The sequence below is a fragment of the Megalobrama amblycephala genome, linkage group LG8 (assembly GCF_018812025.1).
Source record: "Megalobrama amblycephala isolate DHTTF-2021 linkage group LG8, ASM1881202v1, whole genome shotgun sequence".
NCBI lineage: Eukaryota > Metazoa > Chordata > Actinopteri > Cypriniformes > Xenocyprididae > Megalobrama > Megalobrama amblycephala.
In genome coordinates, this window is record NC_063051.1 from 33735779 (window position 1) to 33758169 (window position 22391).

At 38.3% G+C, this 22391-nt stretch overlaps 1 protein-coding gene across 5 annotated transcripts in view; it reads left to right on the forward strand.

Annotated features, from left to right (window-relative positions):
- scn1lab (sodium channel, voltage-gated, type I like, alpha b) overlaps positions 1–22391 on the forward strand; it is a 46577-nt gene that overhangs the window by 11647 nt on the left and 12539 nt on the right. For 2 of the 5 annotated variants that reach the window (XM_048200767.1, XM_048200769.1), the window contains exons 5-17: positions 1388–1516; positions 2873–2964; positions 5850–6101; positions 6464–6527; positions 6951–7092; positions 7829–8035; positions 8766–9104; positions 9959–10297; positions 10407–10536; positions 15413–15651; positions 17441–17614; positions 17936–18292; positions 20445–20936. In XM_048200767.1, coding sequence (XP_048056724.1) covers positions 1388–1516; positions 2873–2964; positions 5850–6101; positions 6464–6527; positions 6951–7092; positions 7829–8035; positions 8766–9104; positions 9959–10297; positions 10407–10536; positions 15413–15651; positions 17441–17614; positions 17936–18292; positions 20445–20936 — 2956 coding nt within the window. Of the gene's footprint in view, positions 1–1387; positions 1517–2579; positions 2672–2872; positions 2965–5849; positions 6102–6463; positions 6528–6950; positions 7093–7828; positions 8036–8765; positions 9105–9958; positions 10298–10406; positions 10537–15412; positions 15652–17440; positions 17615–17935; positions 18293–20444; positions 20937–22391 lie in introns of all 5 variants that reach the window. The other 3 variants (XM_048200768.1, XM_048200771.1, XM_048200770.1) reach the window with 3 other exon arrangements.

Genomic DNA, 22391 nt, shown 5'->3' on the forward strand with positions numbered 1-22391 from the left:
AATCTTTGTTAACGTTAGTTAATAAAAATACAGCTGTTCGTAGTACATGTTCATGTTAGTTCAGTCCATTAACTAATGTTAACAAATACAACTCTTGATTTTAATAATGTATTAGTAAATGTTGAAATTAACATTAACAAAGATTAATAAATGCTGTAGAAGTGCAGTTCATTATTAGTTCATGTTAACTAGTTAACTAATGAACCTTATTTTAAAATGTTACAAGTAATACTAAAACTGAAGTTCAATAAATGAAACGCAAGATAGCACCAATTGCATTTGTATGAAACAAGATTCAGCATTGCCATGGACAAAAGTGAATATGTCTGACTACTAAATGCTGTGATTGACCAATCAAAATCACATATTATAGATAATAATATAATAAATGCCGTTTAGTTGTTAATTTAATTATCATGCTTAATATAAAGATGGGTATTGTTCCCTTATTAATAATAGGCTTAATTTATATGTTAATCATTAAATCATTTGCATATTATAAATATGTTATAAATCCACAAATAAATATAATTTATTTGTGGATTAATTTATTTAGTTTCTTAAATGTTCAAGATTCTTGTCTTTTTTATTTCATTTTTTTTTTAAATGTCATTTGGTGTATAAGAAATAACTAAAACAACATTAAAAGTTTCATGGTACTATAAAACTCTGAGAATAAAACTGAATTAGTTAAGCAGATTGCTTAAAGTTTTAAAATTATGAAATTGTGTATGACATCGACCATTCTAAATGTGCCGCTCAAGTTAAAATTAAAAGTTCAACTTTTAAAAAACATGTCTCTAGACCTTGTGTTTTTTTTTTTGTTTGTTTTTTTTTTGTTCCACTGACTTGTGTTTTAACCGTAAAAATGTGCTTTTTATGCATGGCCCCTTATGCTTTTAATGTTCTTATTTCTCTTCTTAAGGCCAATTCGCACTGCACCAACAGACAGCAACAGACACTTTGTCGGGTTTTGTCAGATCAGTATGTTACTCGTGTCGGTGTCTGTCAGTGTTGGTCAGCGCTTGATTTCGCCGATTGAACATGTTGAATCTGCATTTGTCGGGTCTTGGAATGTCTGAGAAATGACATACTGTAATCTGGTTGGCATCTGTCGGTGCAGTGTGAATTGGCCTTTAGACATTTCTCTTTTTTGTTTCATGTTAAAAGATTTAAGAGTAAGTAAATCATTTTTAGTTACTGTAAGTCTATCAGTATTGCCCTTGCCCCAAAGTCATTTTTCAAAAGGAAATTCATTAACACAGGAAATAAAATAGCATTTGACAAATCATTACATGGGGTCTTTAACACTTGATTGTTTTAATTTCATATTTAATTGTTCTTAATTTTTTTGAATGGTGGTGAAGATTTGTTTGTGTGCATTCAGGTACACGTTCACAGGGATCTACACCTTCGAGTCCCTGATTAAGATCCTGGCACGGGGCTTCTGCGTGGGGAAGTTCACTTTCCTGCGAGACCCCTGGAACTGGCTGGATTTCAGTGTCATTCTGATGGCGTGAGTATTTCTGAGGACAACTGCCTCTGATGCATATTAATTTGTATTAGAGCTGCATGATTCTGGATAAATTGAAAATCACATTTTTTTGGTTTAAAATAGAGATCACGATTCTCCCACGATAGTGTTAATCGCTGCATACTATTTAAAATATATATAATTAATAAGCAAATTAATTTGAATGAATTATTGTTTTTAAAGAATCCGTTTGAATGAATGATTCAATGACTCACTCATAAAGACTTCACTTGTTTCATTACTGGATTAATCAGCGTTTTTGAACAAATCTCTTGAATGTACGGAGCCCTGCACATGACATGCAGGAAAAAAATAGTAGGCTAAACCATGCGCAAGATTTACTAATTCATTCCCTTGATTTATAAATAGTGCTCACAATTTACTAATTATTAAATCCTGTGCATGATTTCCTTTTTTTCTTGCATGTCATGTGCGGGGTTCCATATGAATGAATGATTCAATGACAAATACATTTTTAACAGTCACTTGTCGCCACCTACTGGTGTAACAATGTAATTCTTTATTTGAAGCATCAAATTACTTTCAAAAGGTGATTTGCTCTATTTTGAGCACTACTGTAGACATCAGTGTTTATATCCAATCCAAACTATAAACTTTCATAACTATAAACTTTCAAAAATCCATTAGAATTTTTGTAAGACAGAATGAATAATACAGCGTCGTTGAAAAGACTGTTTGTGAAGCTGTTTCGTACCTATGCCTATACACTGCTCTCTCTGGGTCAGTGGCAGCGAACATTTTAATGCTCCGCTGTGATCGTACATAATAGACTTTAGGAATAAGATCGCGTGGGCCTTTGAATCGAGATCGTGATATTTTAACAATTAATCCTGCAGCTCTGTTTTGTATTAAAAAATGAGACTGTACACTGTTTTCCCTGAACTGTTAATGAGAGTTTGCTCAGATAGTTTTGGACACATTGATGAAGGAAAGCTGGTGAATCCATGTCGGTTGCAGTTGTGTGAGTTTGAGCGAGTGTGTTGGCGTGCGTGTGCTTGTGGTAACTCTCTATTTGATTCTACAGGTATGTAACTGAGTTTGTAAACCTAGGCAATGTGTCAGCTCTCCGCACTTTCAGAGTGCTCAGAGCTTTGAAAACTATCTCAGTCATCCCAGGTAAGGGATGTATGCGTGCGTGTGTGTGTGTGTATAGACGTGCGCATGCGTGTGCGCGTAAACACGGGTGTCAGTCAGGTGTGTGTCTCTGTGTGACGTTTCCCTCTGCTGCCCCGTCCTGTCCTAACATGTGCGTGTGTGTGTTTGTGCGTGCGTGTGTGTGCGTGTGACCCCTCCCCCTCCTCCCTCCCCTCCCTACAGATATGTAACAGAATTTGTGGATCTGGGCAATGTCTCAGCACTGAGAACCTTCAGGGTTTTACGAGCACTCAAAACTATATCAGTGATTCCAGGTGAGGGCTAGCTCACAGGCTGCCTCTCTCTTCATCTGAGCTCTCGCTCACTCCATCCCCTCCTCCGCTGGCCTTTCTCTCTCATTCTGTCGCTCCAAGCGGTCAGAGAAAGCAGGAATCCGCTCGGGTGTAAAAAAACGGGATTCCAGGCTTTTAAAAACACATTCTGTAGTTTTCCTCATAACCCTTTTGCCGGGCTCTGCGCTGTTATTTCCCAAAGACCATCACGCCTTGGGAAAGGTCTCCCATCATGCCTTGGGAAATAGACAACTGGGCATTTTTTGAGTTGTGTTGTTTTTCTTTTGCATGAGACATTGCTGAAGCCTATAGTCTGAGATAGAGAACTTGAGACCCTCTACTCTTCTCTTCTCCTCTGTCTGCTGTTTGAGTTCTATGTGCATGCGCATCGTCGGCCGTGTCCGTTATATCCCGTGCTGTGTGTGTGTGTGTAAAGCACAGACACACATGCACGCACGCACATGCTACACTTCCGCTCACTGTCCTACACTGCATGCTTTGATGTTATTAATACGCAATATCACAAACATTTATTCAACTAACATGTACACTAATATTTAAAACCATGTTTTAATCTCCAAAGGCTTCTGATTGTTTACTTTTTTACTAATTTATAAAACCTAAAACAGTGTTTTACTATATTTGTATTGTTATTCTAGTCCAAAGAAATGATTAAAGTAACTATAATGTTAAAATCAATGTTGTATAATGCCAGATTTTAAAGAAATACTTCAGCCAAAAATGAAAATTATGCCATTTTTCTTCTTTATTCATCCTCCAAACCTTATTCCAAACCAAACCTGTATGCTGTTTTTTTAAGATAGCGTGTGTGAAGGACATATCAGAATTTGAGTCTCAATTTAAAGGTACGCTACACAAGATTTTCTTAATGTCACCAAACCTGACGTTGACACATCAACAGAGATTTTCAGTGAAAATTACTGAATTGTCTTTTTTCGTAACACAAAGCTATTAGATGGCTTCAGAAAGCTTAAAATGTAGTGGACCAAATATATAGGACACTTTTATGGTGCTTTTATGGATAATTTTTGGGATATTGACAGCTGTGGTTGCTATCAACTGTGTGAAGAACCTTTTAAAGGTGACCTATTATGCCCCTTTTTACAAGATGTAATATAAGTCTCAGGTGTCTCCAGAATGTGTCTGCGAAGTTTCAGCTCAAATTACCCAGTTGATTTTTTTATTATACCATGTCTATTTTTGGGTTGGAGAAACATTGCGCTGATTTGGTGTGTGTACCTTTAAATGCAAATTAGCTTGTGCTCCCCGCCCCCAAGCTCAAGATTCCAATACACTGAGGTATAAACAATACAGGAGAAGCTCACACAGCAAATATAGCTCTCAAAATGGATCATTACAAACTGTTTGTGATGCAGCATATCAGATCACGTAGGTATGTCATGTATTTTGTGGATGTTTGCTAACATTTGATTCTGAATGATTTTGATAGCGTGCTGCACGGCTAACATGGATAAAGTTGCACACTGTTGGAGAGACTCAACAAGAATGAAGATTCGTTTATGAATTATACACACTGCAAGTGTTTTCGGGTTAAAAATGAAAATAACAACATGGCTCTCGTCTCCGTGAATACAGTAAGAAATAGTGGTAACTTTAGCCACATTTAACAGTACATTAGCAACGTGCTAACGAAACACATTCAGAAATACAATTTGTAAACATCACAAAATTTATATGAAATTGGATCATGAACAGTTGGTATCCATCCGTCTTTGAGAATCAAATCCTGTGTTTTACTTACCCTCGTGTGCAAAGCAGTCATGCTGGTATATGCATTTATCTGGACACATTCCCTTCATAAATAAAATTACACCACTACATCCTTAGTGGCTCAGATGCCAGGAGTTTATGGAGACTCATGTTTACTATTATAGCCTTTAACAGATCAGTGATAATGTTTGCATAGCTGAGACATATCACAATCTCAGGGATGGTCGTTCTTGAGTCCTGCTGTCCTTCAGAGTTTTGCTCCAGCCCAACTTCCTTCACGTAGCTTTAGTAATCCTGATGACATTCAGGTGTTTGATCGGGACAGTAGCTAAAGTGTGCAGGACAGCTGCACTCCAGGACCAGTGTTACTGGTACACCGTTGTCGCTTGCGAAAATAAAAAGTGCAGATTAAGGGGTGGTAATATTATAATTAGATCCCCTTCCTAATTCACAAGGGGGGTGAAATCTGAGCGGCTTGCTTACCAAAACAAAGTTTGTCCTTTTTCACATTTTCTGGGCTGGTAGATGCACCAGGGACCCGATTATAGCACTTAAACATAGAAAAAGTCAGATTTTCATGATAAGTCTCCTTTAAATTTCCTTTTTGTGCTTTCAAGGAAGAATAACAGCACAAAGGTTTGGAATAACATGAGGATGGATAAATAATGTGTTTCTGGGTGAACCATTCCTGTAAAAATATATGTACATATATATATCAGGATGACAGAAACAGTAACAATTTAACAATAAGGTACTATTTGTTAACATTATTTAATGCATTAAGCATTATGAACTAACAATGAACAATATTTTAAAGTATTTAGATTCATGGTAATTAACAGTATTAATAAACTATTGTTAATTATTCATGTTTGTGATACACAAAAAAGGTATAAATATACTAGTAAATGTAAGAGTTAATAATATCTAAGATTAATAAATGTTATCTAACATAGCTATTATGTTATGTAATGTTAACAGATTATACCTTATTTTAAAGTGTTACCATAAGATCTTTTTAATATCTATGTAGTTGTAACATAGGCATACTCACAGTGTGTTTGAGTTGTTGTGCGCATCAGCTGTGTTTGTGACCACCGTTGCGTGTTCCTCAGGGCTGAAGACCATCGTTGGAGCTCTGATCCAGTCCGTGAAGAAGCTGTCAGACGTGATGATCCTGACAGTGTTCTGTCTGAGTGTGTTTGCTTTGATCGGACTGCAGCTCTTCATGGGAAACCTGCGGCAGAAGTGTGTGAAGATTCCGGAAGTCAATGTCACTGAAAACCGCACTACCATGCTGAACTATAGTATCGGCTCAGAGCTGCAGAACTCCACCTTTAACTGGACAGAGTACATTAGTGATGAGAGTAAGTGAAGAATGTGTGTGTGTGTGTTAATGAGATGCTCGTTGACACTGCACGTTCTTGCGGATGTAAGGAGTGCTCCACTGGCCCAAGAAAAATTAGTCATCTTAAGCACTCTTATGGGTGTGTGTGTGTGTGTGTGTGTGTGTGTGTGTGTGTGTGTGTGTGTGTGTGTGTGTGTGTGTGTAAATGTCTGTTGCCAGCAGTGAATGTGATTTAAAGGCTAGCTTTCATTTAGAAACTTCCTTCAAGCTACAGGATTCGGGGCTAGAAACTTATATTGTGCATCTTTGTGTGTATATGTTCTGCTTCTTATCTTTATATTATTTATCTTGACATTTATCTTATGCCTTTTTCCGTTTTAGAAAATTATTATTACCTCCCAGGCCGCAGAGATGCTTTGCTATGTGGAAATTCAAGCGATGCAGGGTAAATATATGTTATTTCAGATTTTACATGCCAGTTCAAATTAAAACATGTCTTTATAGTTAGTAGTTTATAGTAAGTTTTGCAGGTTTTCTTAACAATCTAACATATCTCCCTTTTTAATTAGTTAAGTGTATGAAATGCAGTGGTTCTCAGCCTTTTTTGACTCCAAGGGGGACCCCTTTTTCCAAGACAATATATGAAGATCCTCCTATTTAAGCTATAGTGGTACTTCTGTTGTAATAAAAATGCATTTAGCATTTAAATTACGTTAATATAACTCAATTTTAATTTTTTTATGACTAATTGGGACCCCTGAAGTTTTCTGAGGCTACTGAACCACTGATATGGTGTAGGCCAAATAAATGGCTTACTCTTATTCACTGCATGTACTGAAAAACCTTTTCTAATTGATGGGGATTACAGGCAGTGCCCAGAGGGCTTCTCATGTATAAAAGCAGGGCGTAATCCTGACTACGGCTACACAAGCTTTGACACGTTCAGCTGGGCCTTCCTCTCACTCTTCCGACTCATGACACAAGACTTCTGGGAAAACCTCTACCAGCAGGTACAGCTTTGATGTCTCATCGCTGGCCACCTTGTCTCAATATCCTCCTGTAGGCATGAAAAGACACCCAGCATCCTTCTATAAAGTCTAGACCATGGCTTTTTATTTCCTATAAGCATTACCCCACACCATTATTTCTTGAATCTCCAGCGGCACAGCAAAATGATTCAGTTTTATATGATTTGTTAGCTAAATGAATGCGATGAGAGAAAACTGTAATGAGGACAATCAAAAAATGTTCTTGTTGTATACAAATTACTAAAGTACTTGTAAGGAATTTAGCTGGCTGAAATATGTGTAGTACAAATTAAATCCATACAGACCACATCCACCATGTGTCACTTTGTCATGTGACCTACAGCATCAGTTGCATCACTTCACTGCCATTCACAACTCCTTCCCTGTGGCCTTTGAATACACACTTCTGAATCTCTGCGGGGTCATCCGGGTACTTTTCCCCTGCTGTCTTTGAATACGCCTACTATATAGTAAAGAAATAGGCATTTTCAGATGCAGGGCAGGTTCTTTTTTGTGTAGTAAGTGATATTTTATTAACATTAGCAAAAAGAATTAGGCTTCACCCCAAGCATTTGGCAACCCACCTGAGGCATTGGACCACATCAACATCTCTTCATTGACTAATTCATACCATTTAATTTGCTTTCTCATTCTCTTTTTACAAAAGAAGCATTTTTGTAACATTTTGCTTTGTATTTGTGTGTTCTGTCTCTCACAGACCCTGCGTGCAGCTGGAAAGCCCTATATGATCTTCTTTGTTCTTGTGATCTTTCTGGGCTCCTTTTATCTGGTGAATCTCATCCTGGCTGTGGTGGCCATGGCATATGATGAGCAGAACCAGGCCACCATAGAAGAGGCCCAACAGAAAGAAGAAGAGTTTCAAGCCATGCTGGAACAGCTAAAAAGACAACAAGAAGAGGCACAGGTAGCAAACAAACACACGCAAACTCGTACTAGCATGTTAGAATGCACAAACGTACATGAACGACGTCGAATAGTCTCCTCATGGGGCACATTCACTTGAACAGACAGACAGTTTTTCACATTGATTTACAGTTATTATTTGTTCTCATTATTTTTGTTTTGATCATTATTTTATACTAGTTTCCTGATTTTTGATCTCTTCCTATGCCTTCATAATCTCTGAAGTTTCTCAGCACCACACTTGCTGTGGCTAACACTGCCCTGTCGCCATGGAAACCAACAGATAATGAGAGAGACTGAGGGAGTGTCCTTTCTCCTAGTAAACATGAAAAAGAGAGAAATAATAGGAAAACAGAAAAAGAGCAAGATGCAGAATGAACTCCAAAATGGCGACTATGTGTTCTCTATGGTGGCGGATTGATGGATGGATGGATGGATGGATGGATGATAGATAGATAGATAGATAGATAGATAGATAGATAGATAGATAGATAGATAGATAGATTGGGGTTATTGCATGTGATTCCAAATGTTAGTCACAAAGACATAATAATTAAAAAAAAAAGTTAAAAACATTATGCAGTGGTAAGGATTAGTGAGAATGGAATAAAGCAGCAAGATCAACTATGTGACTAATACCTGTAATTTAGTCTGATCACATAAAGCGATCTTCCTTCCTTCTTCAATACTCACTGTTTATCCGTCTCTTGTCTCTGCTTTCGGTATGTAAGCTTGAACTGAGTCTACCCCTGGTTGCCCCTAACAACGGTGCTTGTGCTGTGATTGGCTGGCAGGTTGCCGCGGCAGCAGCAACAGAGAGTGGGGAGTACAGCGGGAGGGGGGGCTTGTCAGAGGAAAGCTCCTCCGGGGGGTCCAGACTCAGCTCCAAGAGCGCTAAAGAGAGAAGGAACAGGAGGAAGAAAAGAAAACAAAGGGAAGAAGAAGAGAAAGCCGATCAGGAGAAGTTCCATAAGTCCGCCTCGGAGGACAGTATCAGACGGTCTGGATTTCGATTATCCATAGATGCCAACCGACTCTCATATGAGAAGAAATGTTCCACTCCAAATCAGGTGACTTTCTCCTTTGGCATTGTGGGAAATATGGTTTGATGAATGTTTCTGTGTTCTTCGGATAGTTCTCAGCTTTTCAAGATACTGAGTTTAGGTGGGTGGAGTGCTAATTGGCTACAGCACCCGGTAAAGAAGTGTGACAGTCTCAGACAGAAAATTGTTAAATTCTTTATATTAGCTCATCAAAATGTTCAGTAATGCACTTGTACACAGAGGATTTACAGGGCTCAGGTGTCATAGAGGTGTTGTAGATGCATTACACAGATGCTGCAAAACTGATCCAGATATGAATTAAAGTTGATTTAAATGTGGTTGAGATGTGGTTTCAATTAATTCTAACAAGTCTGAACAAATGCAATCGACCAGAATTATATAAGGGAAAACATACATGCTACCTTCACAAAGGGTTGATGACGGCATCTACAATAAAACAAATCAGATATGCAGTTACAGTGAAATATGACATACAGTATTATGAGCACATGACATATTATAACAAATATAAATTTTAGAAACAAAACGAATAAATTTTTACATATTTTGCACCAGCTGATAATAGAAATTCCGTCAGATTGCAGAATGCAAATCCAAAGAGCAGGAATTTTGATGTCATATCAAACACAACCAAATCTACAGGCGATTTAGTACAAAGATAGTAGATTTTAGAGAAACCGTGTGTGTGTGTGTGTGTGTGTGTATTCCTTAATTATGAAATATTTTTCAATGCAGTATTAGAGTTGCAAAGAAGCAAGCTATTCACCATCAAAGATTAGTGATTAGTAATTTAATGGACACATAAATACTCTGAATCGCTTGTAAAAAAAATATCATTTTTGTTTTGATCTCTTTTTCAGTCTCTTCTCAGCATTCGTGGATCTCTCTTCTCCCCGAGGAGGAACAGTCGTGCGAGTCTTTTCAGTTTTCGTGGTAGAGCACGAGATTTTGGCTCAGAGAATGATTTTGCAGACGATGAGCACAGCACTTTTGAGGATAGCGACAGTCGCCGCGGATCGCTCTTCGTACCTCGTTGTATTGAGAGACGAAGTTCCACTGTCAGCCACTGCAGCCTTGCCCCCAGGATTATGCTCCCAGCAAATGGGAAAATGCATTGCACAGTTGATTGCAATGGAGTGGTGTCACTGGTGGGTGGGACATCTGTGCCAACATCACCAATCGGACGTTTGTTACCAGAGGTAGAGCAATTGAAATACACAAAAATAAACGTTTAACCCATAAGGAAACTACAGCTTATATGTGAACAATATTATGCTCAATCCTCATGTTGTTTTTTTTTCTTTCTAGGGCACGACCACTGAGTCTGATGTACGTAAGAAACGTTCAGGATCACACCAGCCATCTGATTATCTGGACGAAACAGTAGCCAGAAAAAGAGCTCTGAGTGTGGCCAGCATTCTGACAAATACTATGGAAGGTCTGACACACACACTAACCTCAAATTTGCACATACAGAATACATACGTAATCACACACTGACTTAGATGTAGTTATGCAAAGTTTGGTTCTGGCGTGCATATATTTTTGTATGTTTGGACATTTTAACATGTACAATATCAACATATTGACAACATCAAAAATGTAAATATGACATACAGTATTGTTGGAGAGGCTTCTGCTCTCCTGGGTGTTGGTCAGAGCACAAATAATGAGGAGACAGGTAATCAGCTTAACACTGTGTATTGGAGGCAGAGGGATGGGCCACAGATTTATATTCAAAGATGTTCATAGTCTGAATAAATTAAATATATATACAATAATAAACATTCACTGTTACATAATACAACAGAAGTATCCCCAATTCACATCAATGAAGTTTACATACATAAACATATAGTTTAATAAACAGAAATGAGGCATTTCACAGAAAAATAAACACCATAAGTGATAAGTTGCCATTACTAACATATAATGCCCATATATGTATGGAATCGTGGTGTAAATGAGCAGCATTCAGCCGAACATAATGCTATTCACTCGTTCTGTATTATAACCGAATACAGATTAACATCACATCATTAAGAACCTGTAATCTGCATCTTAATAAAGAATGAATAATCACACGTTAAATAATATTATTACCGATCTGAATAACATAGAACAATCGCTACAGGACATGTCTGGGCATGCACGTATGTAAGAGAATAAATACAGTACCGTTTGGAACACTGTAAACCTTAATATAATACAAATGGATTACTTTGAGGTCAATGACTAACACCTTGATGTTATATCTGAAGCAATCACCACAAACACACTGGAATTAACATTCTTTCAGTTGGTGGCTCAAACAGATAACAATGACACAGCAGATAGCAGCAGCTCAACTAACTGTGCTGCTCGCTACTAGAATATTACTTTGACTATGGTTTCAAAATAAATGTCCTTCTTGATGGAGCCTTTAATACAGCTGCCCCCAAAAATGCAGAGCATCTTTGCTTTCATGAAATGCGACTCAGCTAATCAGGGTTGGGGCATTAAGTTCATCCTTTGGTAAGGCCAGCAGGATGACCAGATCTAGTATAAACTTTGCCCTTTGTCTCCACATCAGCTGACCTGATATGACCATCCGGGCTTGAGTGGGTCTTGATGACTTGTCCCACAGGCTATAAGCTCCAAGGTAGTTGGGGGTCTACAATCATAACAAATATTTTCTCCTTCAAGTCAGGTGGGGAGGCTTGCCATTTCTGCCAGGTTTGAAGGCTAGGAAGGTAATCTCTTATGAACCTGGACCAGAATTGGTCTGCTTGGACCTTGGAATGTCTCCAGTGATCTCAGAATCTGGATAAATGGCTTGAGGTAGAGACCTATCGGGCTGCCCCATGAGGACACTATTTGACGTCATCTGCCATGTCTGATGACACATACCCCAAGGGTTTTGAGTTCATTGAGACTTCCTCTGGAACTGACTGTAAACCTAAAACTGCGTACAAGACCAATTTAACAGATCTCACCTCCCTCTGCCAAATCCCAATGGGATTAAAGGGGAATTGGATCCTCTGGCAAGCAAGCTGGCGCTGTAGGTCAGGAAGCATTGCAGCATAAGCTTCCCGTAACTCTCTTTCACCCCCATGGAAGTTTGTATCTCGATCCAACCATAACTTTGCTGGTGTCCCTCTCTTTGCGACAAATCTTCTAAGAGCCATGAGGAATGAGTCCATACTCATTCTAGGGAGTAGGTCAAAATTTACCACTCTTGTTGTCAGACATTTAAGGAGAATATCCCACCACTTCTCTGTGCCTCTTCCAATTTTGACAAGAAGGGGTCCAAAGCAGTCCAGTCCACAGGAATAGAAGGCAGGCTTGCAGAGCCGAGGACCAGAGGATGTAAAACAGTGTCATTGACTCCTGCAACTCTCCTCAGACGCCCTCCTACCCTTATCAGACCACTAGACGGATCCATTTCAGGGGCTAGGGAAACTATTCAACTTCCGGACCTTACCAACTTTCCAGTCTCTAATCGTTTATGGTCCTCAGGGAAGGATTCTTGCTGCACCCATTTGAGGATAAGAACCTCAGCCTGGCGGTAATCCTCAGCCTCTGGAGAAGTTCCTAGAGCAAGATTACTATGAAGTTCTTGGGTGGTGATGTCCAATAGTTACTGCCAGCTGTTGTAGTTCTTGCTATCGGTGTTGCCCAAAGAGGATCTCAGTGATTTGGTTTCCCACAAAGACTCGGTAGCGACTGGACTCTGGAGAGAAGAATAGTCCTCTCGGAGCTGTTATCAAGAAGGGTGAATCTCCGTCCTCCTTCTGGGATGGACTAACATTCACCCCATGAAGAGGACGGAGATGGGTGCCTTGGCAGAGGTTGCAGGGCTTCTTAAAGGGACAGTTCACACAAAATTTGGCGCAAAGGTCAAGGACTAGAATAAGCAGGCACCGAGTTGAATCACAGGTAAATGGGCACTGTCATATGGTTGGCAGGTAAGGGCTTGGCTGCAGATGTTAGTAACTCTTTAGTAAAGCTCTTTAGGGGTAGGAGGGGGAGGAAGTCCACTAGTGGGTCTGTGGGATTACAGGTTGGTAAGTAGTGGCACCCATATCGGACAGTGCAAGGGTGCCTCACCCGTGTCCTCAAGTCAACATTAGGATCAGGCCATGGCAGTGGGGGAAGCTCAGCAAAGTTTTTTTCCTCTGCAAGGGTTGTAGATTCATATGGCCTCACGGGGGACTGGATAACTGCAACGCCAATGGTTACGCTAGAGGTTCTGGCCTCTGGCTTGACTGAGGTTGGCTCAAAGGGACTCAGCCACTTAAACTAATTCTCTGACTTTTGCGTGGACTTCTCTCAACTCCCTCAAGTCTGTACACTGTAGAGTCTTATAACTCAGACATGATCTGTAAACCATCAGAACAGACCAGGTCATCACCGTGGGGATGGGGTTGCTGGTGTCGTAAGGCTGGAAGGATGGTTGAGGAATCCGTTGGGCCTCCCAGGTGTGTAGGACATCATACTCAGCGACAGGTCCACCTAGTATATATTGTACCTCATATTGCTGTAGGTAAACTGGAGGAGGAGTGTGGTGCTTGGGGCAAGATGCTCAAGTAATCATCTCATCAGAGTCCATTATGTCAGAAGGAAATACTCAATCTGGCTCAAAGGACCAATTTTGTTGGAGAGGCTTTTAGTCTTTTAGGTTCTCATTAGGTAATGGATGAGTAAACCCCCATGGGTGCCGGTCAGAGCACAAATAATGAGGAGACAGGTAATCAGCTTAACACTGTGTATTGGAGGCAGAGGAATGGGCCACATATGTATATTCAAAGATGTATATTCAAGATAATCAATAAACTAAATATATAGATAACAATAATACGGATTCACTGTTACATAATACAACAGAAGTATCCCCAATTCACATAAGTGACACTTCCATACATGAACATATAGATTAATAAACAGAAACGAGGTATTTCACAGAAAAATACATGCCATAAGCAATAAGTTGCCATTACTAACATTCAGTGCTCATATATGGATAGAATCGTGGTGTAAATGAGCAGCATTCAACCAAACATAACACTAATCACTGATTCGGTATTATAACCGAATACAGATTAAAGGGACATGAAACGTTGAAATGTTATTATCCATAGTTTTAATTGTAGGAGAAACCTAGATAATTTTAACCTTTGTTGCTTTTATTTTCATCTTCTGGGTTTAAATTAGTCTTCGTGTCAACATCACAGGATACGTCTTCGTGGCAACGTCACACCTCCGGCAGAGGTTCTGTGTCGCATACGTTCTCTTTAATATCATTTTGTCCCCACATAGTAGGGTTTACCAGAACCACACAAACACACACACACTCATGTACTGACCTTTAAACACTGACTTTAAGTCACATAGATGATGATGCACTCTCAACATATTCATCTAATATTTAGTCATCACACACACACTAACCCTCACAATCTTCTTCTACAAACAGTGTCATATACATTTTTTTCAAACCAACTTCCCTATTTATTTCTGCAAAATACTTTACAGTAACTTTGCATGTAAAGCTCTTTAAATGTACACATATGTGTACACTAGGCTTGCCTGTATATCAATTCCACTTTCAAATGTCCCATATTTGTGTAGATCAATCACATTGAGGTTTATATTCATTTGCCCATTAAATGTCAATTGTGGTAATGACATGATGCCATTCATTGTGATGTGTATCCTAGTTTCATTAATGCAACCCATTCAAAAACAATATTATAATTTTCTTTCTTACAGCAACAGCTAATAGATTGTGAAGTCATTTTTTTCACACGGCATCATGATAGAGTGGTGAAATATTAACAGGGTCATAACAAACGAAAATGAACAAATTAATTTCACTGTTTCCTGTGATCAATTGCAATTGGTCTTATGTAATGCATTGGGATTGTGATTAATCACACCTAATATTAAAACTGGTAATTCCAAATAATAAATGCACTGTCAGAAAAAAATGTGCAAAAAATCTAATTTCTGGCAGTGTACTCAAATGTGCACTGTTTACCGTATCGGTTAATGTGTAAATATATATGTACCTTTTAGGCGTAAATAGGTACTGCACCAGTGACAAGCTGTTGTAGCCCTAAAGATGTAATTTTAACATTTTTTTTTCTGACAGTATATAGAATCTACAGAAAGGGTGTGTTTTAAATAATATTTGTCTAATGGAATCTTTTTTAACATACTTCTATTATTTTTTATTTCTTAGGGTACAATTAGTAATTATTAGCAATTCAACTTTATATTTGAAAGCCAACAGTTATAATCTGTCCTAAACTGTAAATAATTTGTGTTCACAGAACTCGAGGAATCACGGCAGAAGTGCCCTCCTTGTTGGTACAAATTTGCCAATAGCTTCCTGATCTGGGACTGCTGTCCAGCCTGGCTGAAGGTGAAGGAGATTGTGAACATGATCGTGATGGATCCGTTTGTTGACCTGGCCATAACCATCTGCATTGTTCTCAACACCCTCTTCATGGCTATGGAACACTACCCCATGACACCAGGATTCAACCATGTGCTGTCAGTTGGGAACCTGGTAAGATCTGAATGACAGATTCTCGTTACTGCAATTATTACTGCAGTGTTTTTTAAATTTTTTTTTTTTATTATCTTTATTTTATTTAAAAGCAGCACACAAATACACTATTGTTAGTAATTTTACTACTAATATGAAGCAAACTCTTATGGTGCATTAAAATCTTATGCTGCTTTTCCACCATCGGGCCAAACAGTTCTACGAACGATAAGTAATGGTTCCAGTTATATTTCCACTAGTGCTTGATTCAGCGCAGCATGATTACAAACCGTTCTTGGCCTGGAAATTCTCAGCATAGTTGGCTTACTGAACTGTGCTGGTAGAATGTAGGGCCCTATAATTTCCGCGATCACGGAATCACGGACGGAATCGCGGAATCCATTCATAAAAACAGAATTTACAATATAATGTGGAATGTCATGGAATTTGTCAAATTTTTGATGAATGAATTAAAAGCAGGTCAGTACACTTCAATTAAATCACGATATAGACTAGTGTCTGTGAATATTAAACCACAAAAAGACTATTTAAACATGAATCCTGCATGCCTGTGTGACTCTGAAATGAATGATGCGGAAGTACAGTTTCATTTACCTCACACACACTCGCGCAGGGCGCACGCACGCTGAAGCACATGCGACGCTTGCGGTGTTTTCGTCCTCTGTCGCCTCACTATATGAACGCACAAATTCATCTCCGGAGCTGCTCTGTAAGTCACTTCATCGGCATTTAACCGCTTCATTTGAGAAAACTACCGTCATAAACACAGAGAAACTCAAAGCTCTAGGCAAACCGTCAAAATAAAAGTTCGGTTTAACTTAAGAAACCTATTACTGTTGTACAGTAGAATTTAGATAAATTAATTTAACAATAAATTATTAAAATATATTGTTAAACAATAATCTCAGTGTTTCTTCCATGTTTAAATTTTAACAGTAAAGCTCTGTTGTGCAGCACATTGTTTGACAAAAAACTTTAATTTCATGATTAAAAGATAAATTAAATGGTATGCGTTCATTTGATTGCCAGAAAAATTTAAATATACGACAGAACTTCTGCAAAAAAAAATCATTAAAATATATTTTTTAATTAATAAATATTGTTGTTTTTAAGAATTCAATTAATTAGACATGCTTTTTGATGATTAAAATGGAATTAAACCATTAAAATGGAATCCAGAAAACAGAATTAGGCAAAAATAAAATTTGAGGGGAAAGAATAAAACGTTTATCATAGGGCCCTAAAAAAAGGTAATTTTTTTGTTAAACTTCTATCGAATTGTTGGTAAATTGGACAAGATTCATTATTTCAATGAATTATACATGCTTTTTGATTACTAAAATTTAATTTAACCATTAAAATGGAGTCAAAAAATAAATAAAACGGAAAAAAACGGAATCCAGAAAAATGAAAACGGAAAAAACAGAATTTGGGAAAAAATAAAACGGAATTTGGGAAAAAATAAAATGGATTTCATAGGGCCCTAAGAATGCATGTAGATCGCTATTTAAAATTAAAAGTAATATTTGATCATAAGGTGGTCGGTATTTACATCTCATACTGTCTGTAAACTCTTGCTTACCAAGGCAACGACTTGGTACAAAGACCTCTGTTATCAGCCCCACAGTGGAAAATGAAACCATATCCATACAGGCTGGGCCAGATCGGCATGAAACGGAATGGTTAAGCAACGAGAATGGTTTGGCTCACTGGTGGAAAAATGGCTTATTGGGATTGTTTATTTACGTATCTCAGTTCTGCTGATTTGTTCCTGTTGGGCTCTGTGCAGGTATTCACAGGAATCTTCACAGCAGAGATGTGTCTGAAAGTAATTGCTCTGTACCCATATTACTACTTCCAAGAAGGCTGGAATATCTTTGACGGCATCATTGTAAGCCTGAGTCTCATGGAACTGGGCCTGGCCAATGTTGAGGGACTTTCAGTGTTGCGCTCCTTTAGATTGGTGAGCAAATCTCTCTTCTCGCCTTCCTACAGAGGTCTCTAATTTTGTTTGTATACAGTGGGGTTCGAAGGTTTAAGACCTCTAGTGAAAATGGTTCTATTTTGCTTTTTTTTTCGAATTAAATACTTTCATTACAAATAATGTCATAAACATATCAATTTGACTGAAATTTACAACAGTGGCGTACATGCATGTGGACTCAACTGTACAGTATGTCTGATACCATTTGAGAAACCCAAATTTTGGTTTTCAGGGTTATGGCTGGATCACAAAACATCTCTTTTCTAATGTTCCTTTTCTCATTCTTCTTCTTGCCCTTAGTTAAGAGTCTTTAAGCTGGCAAAGTCTTGGCCCACCCTGAACATGCTGATAAAGATTATTGGTAACTCAGTTGGTGCTTTGGGAAATCTAACCCTCGTCCTGGCCATCATTGTCTTCATATTCGCTGTGGTTGGAATGCAGCTGTTCGGAAAGAGTTACCGAGAGTGCGTCTGCAAGATTTCGGAGGACTGCGAGTTGCCGCGGTGGCACATGGACGATTTCTTCCACTCCTTCCTGATTGTATTCCGAGTGCTTTGTGGCGAATGGATCGAAACCATGTGGGACTGCATGGAAGTGGCGGGACAGTCAATGTGTCTCATCGTCTTCATGATGGTCATGGTCATTGGAAATCTGGTGGTAAGACCAATCATGTCACAAGGAGACACCTGGAAGATGGGCTTTCCCTATAACTTCCTCCTTCTATTGTGTCTTCCTTTTTATTTGTCTCATGTACATTTACTTTGCAGTTTGACGTATCCCGCATTGGTGGCTGTGATTTTGGCAAGTAGGATCTGCTCCTGGATCAACATCTTTGTTAATCCTGCAACAACATATGAACTAATCAGAATTCAAGTTTAGAGTATGGGCAAGGGTTAAGGCTTTGAGTTCAGCAATGTCCTGTCCATCTGATTTTAGGTGATGGTTAAGGTTTAGGGTTATGTATATTTCACAGGATGTTGATTCAGGAACACTGCTACTTTGCAACTTCAGTCATTTGAAGTACTTGTTTTGGATTCCCTATGGAAAATTCACAAATTAAAATGCAGTGCAGCTCAATTCAAATTTATCTTAAAAGGATGGTTCACCCAAAAATGAAAATTCTGTCATTAATTACTCACCCTCATGTTGTTTCAAACCCCTAAGACTTTCGTTCGTCTTCGGAACACAAATTAAGATATGTTTGATGAAATCAAATTTTCTGAAGAGACACGATCGCTTTTTATGATGAACAGGCTGAATTTAAGACTTTATTCACATATACTCACACTCATACTTATTTACTCACACATCAGTTGTAGTAAATGGAATCTCAAGCATGTTCGCTTGATGTGCAAGAACCAGTGAGGTTCATTCTCGTGTGTTAGCATGTTTGTTCTCGTGCAGTTCGGTTGAGCTTCTGTTTATGTTCACTGATCAATGTTTATATGTGAATAAAAGCCTAAATTAAATCTGTTCATCATATAAAGCAATAAAGTCTCTTCAGAAAATTTCAATTCATATGGATTCCTTTTACGATCACTTTATTAACTTTTTAAGCGTCAAAGTGGTAGTTGTGTAGTCTTACAGCTTTGGAAAAACATGAGGGTGAGTAATTAATGACAGAATTTCCATTTTTGGGTGAACTATCCCTTCAAGCTTTTATTTCTATTTTGATTTTCAAGAAATACAGAAAAATTGTAAAATATAATATATATTTTATTGACCAGGTAAATAATAATACTTGATTACACCTGTTATTGGACACTTACAGAATAAATTAATCATTGGTCATTAGTTCACATGAATATGGTGTTCTACAATGGCATTGGTAAGCAAAAATATTTACTTTTGCATGATGCTGCATGCATGCATATAGGTGACTGCATAAAGCCCACTGACCACTGTTGAAGCATGAATTAAAGTCAGCAAAGCATCTTTTTAACTGTTCAGTTGAACAAAAACAGAACTGACCACAATCCAGTTATACGAGTGAATCTCATTCACATTTTGAAATTTTGAAATTGTAATTTGCATTAAAAAAATTAAGCCTATTTTGGGACCATTAAGATTTTTTGCATTTTCTTGACATTTAAGCATATTTTCATTTCCTTATTCCCATTATTCTTGGTGATTCTATATGTGTACTACTGTAATACAGTATTTTTACTGTGTCATATTGGATAAAAGCATATATTACTGATTTTAAATTAAAATAGTAAAACATTATTTTCAGAGTCCTAAAATAGTTTTATTTTCATTACATTTGTTTTTTTCTTTTTTGAGGTGCACTACCGTTCAAAAGTTTAGGATCAGTAATGTTTTTTAAAAGAAGCCTTTTATGCTCAACAAGGCTGTATTTATTTGATCAAATATGGTAAAAAACAGTAATATTGTGAAATATTATTACATTTATTTTAAAATAACTGTTTTCTATTTGAATATATTTTAAAATGTAATTTAGTCCTGTGATAGCAAAGCTGAATTTTCAGCATTACATTTCAGTCTTCAGTATCACACGATCCTTCAGAAATCATTCTAACATGCTGATTTGGTGCTCAAGTAACATTTCACATTATTACTTATGTTGAAAACCAAAAGTATTTACGGTCAATTTAATGCATTCTTGCTGAATAATTGTATCAATTTCAAAACAAACAAAAAAAAACCTCCCAACTTTTTACCCAGACATATTTTTAACAGGTTTCAAGAGATTCACCCGTACATGTCGTGATCATTTCTGAATAGAATCAATTCATCTTGTTGGTGCTTGACCTTGCTGATTCTGAGTGTGTGTGCTGTTGTGTGGCAGGTGTTGAACCTTTTCCTGGCCTTGCTGTTGAGCTCTTTCAGTGCCGATAATCTCGCCGCCACAGATGACGACAGCGAAATGAACAACCTGCAGATCGCTGTGGGCCGAATACATAAAGGTATTGCACTGGTCAAGTCAACTTTGCGCCAGTTCCTCCAAAGCCTCTGCCTGGCCGGCTCCAAACCACGCGCACTAGATGAAGAGAAACCCCTTGACGACCTACACAGCGACGGCAAGGAGAACTGCTTGTCCAATCACGCTCCGGTGGCCGTCGACCTCACTAAAGACTATCTGAAGGAGGGTTGCGTTTCCCCTGGTAACGGGGTGGAAGGTCACGTAAAGTATGGAATTGAGGAAGGCGACTACATGTCGTTCATACACAATCCCAGCCTCACTGTTACAGTACCGATTGCGGTGGGAGAGTCGGACTTTGAAAATCTGAACACGGAAGATTTCAGTAGCGACTCGTCTGACGTCGAGGGCAGTAAAGAGGTAAGCCGGATTTCTACGACTAAACAGAAATTTCACTTTTAATATGCATGAAACAATTCTGAGTTTTTGTTTCAGTGTCGGAGAGAGTTGCTATGTAACATAATGTAAAAAAAAAAAAAAAAAAAAGTCATTTTAATGGTTTATTTTTATTAATTTAGGTTTGTTTGTAATTCATCAGGAGTCAATGTCTCTTTTCCTTTAGGGAACAAACAGTTGTGTTGAGTCATATGGCCATTGCATCATTCTCTGCTCAGAGCTACAGCCCATTACATGTGTGTGTGTGTGTGTGTGTACGTGGGTGTTTTTACTGTGCCATGGGCTTCAGCGCAGTTTGACCCTGCTCATCTGCAGCTAGTTAAGACAAACCTCTGGGCATTGTAGCAGGTAGACTTAGTGAGTATACTCATTACATCAGTACACGTTCTCATAAACACGCACTGTCTGGCACACACACAACCTCTCACACACTCTAATGTGTATTATTTACGGCCAACTGAGCAGGCATGGCATCATGCATCCCAGACTATGAATGAGGCTGTTAAATTCAGCATCCTTGCCCAGGGTGAAATTGAGTATGCTTAACTGTCTGTATATTTGTGTGTGTCTATTATTGTCTGGCTGTATGTGTGTGTGTGTGTTTGTATTCCAGCACATTTCCATGCTTTTCCAGCAATACTGTCACTGTGCTTAAACTTTTCTCTCTCCCCTCTTCTAACTTGATCTATTTCTATATCTAATTTAAGTGGTTCAGTGTTGAAGTTGCAGACGTTATTATCCATGTTATGTGAAGTGTGTATCTCCTCTCTGTGTGTGACCTGTTATTGCAGCGTTATGACAGACGAACCCCAGGTTTTCTCTGAGAGAGCCCTGTAAGAGACTCACCTTCCTCCTCACCCACACTAACCATGGAGACTGCCTTTGTCATCTAAATCAGACCAAACTCTCGTCTCTCTCATTTTATCTCTCTTTTTGGATCGGATTGCCCTTTTGTTTTTCGTTTCTCAATGCCTGTGCCCTTCCCTCCCTCTTAAACAACCCTATTTTGCACCGAAGAGAGACAGCTGTCAACCTTTTTGTTTTGGTTTGTTTTCTACATGACTTTGTGTTTCTGTTGTAGCACTGGGCTTCTTTGCAGTACCTTCAGTCATATGGAATGAGCAAGATCATCATTTTACATCAATAGCCCATCGAACATCTTTCTGTTACATTAGCTTGTATGTTTCCTTTTTTTTTTCTTTTTTTTTTTCTTTTGTACAAGCTATCAGTGAGCATTCAGAGCTAAATTACCTGAAAGCAGGAAGCGGTTGAGTGTGCACGTGCGTGTGTGTGTGTGAGGAGAGGTGAGCTTTGAAAAACAGCAAACTTATTACTGTCAATGTAGAATTAGTCAATCTCTAAATGATCCATATTAGAATGAGGAAAGCTAGTTGATCCAGCTACAAGCTTATTACAAAT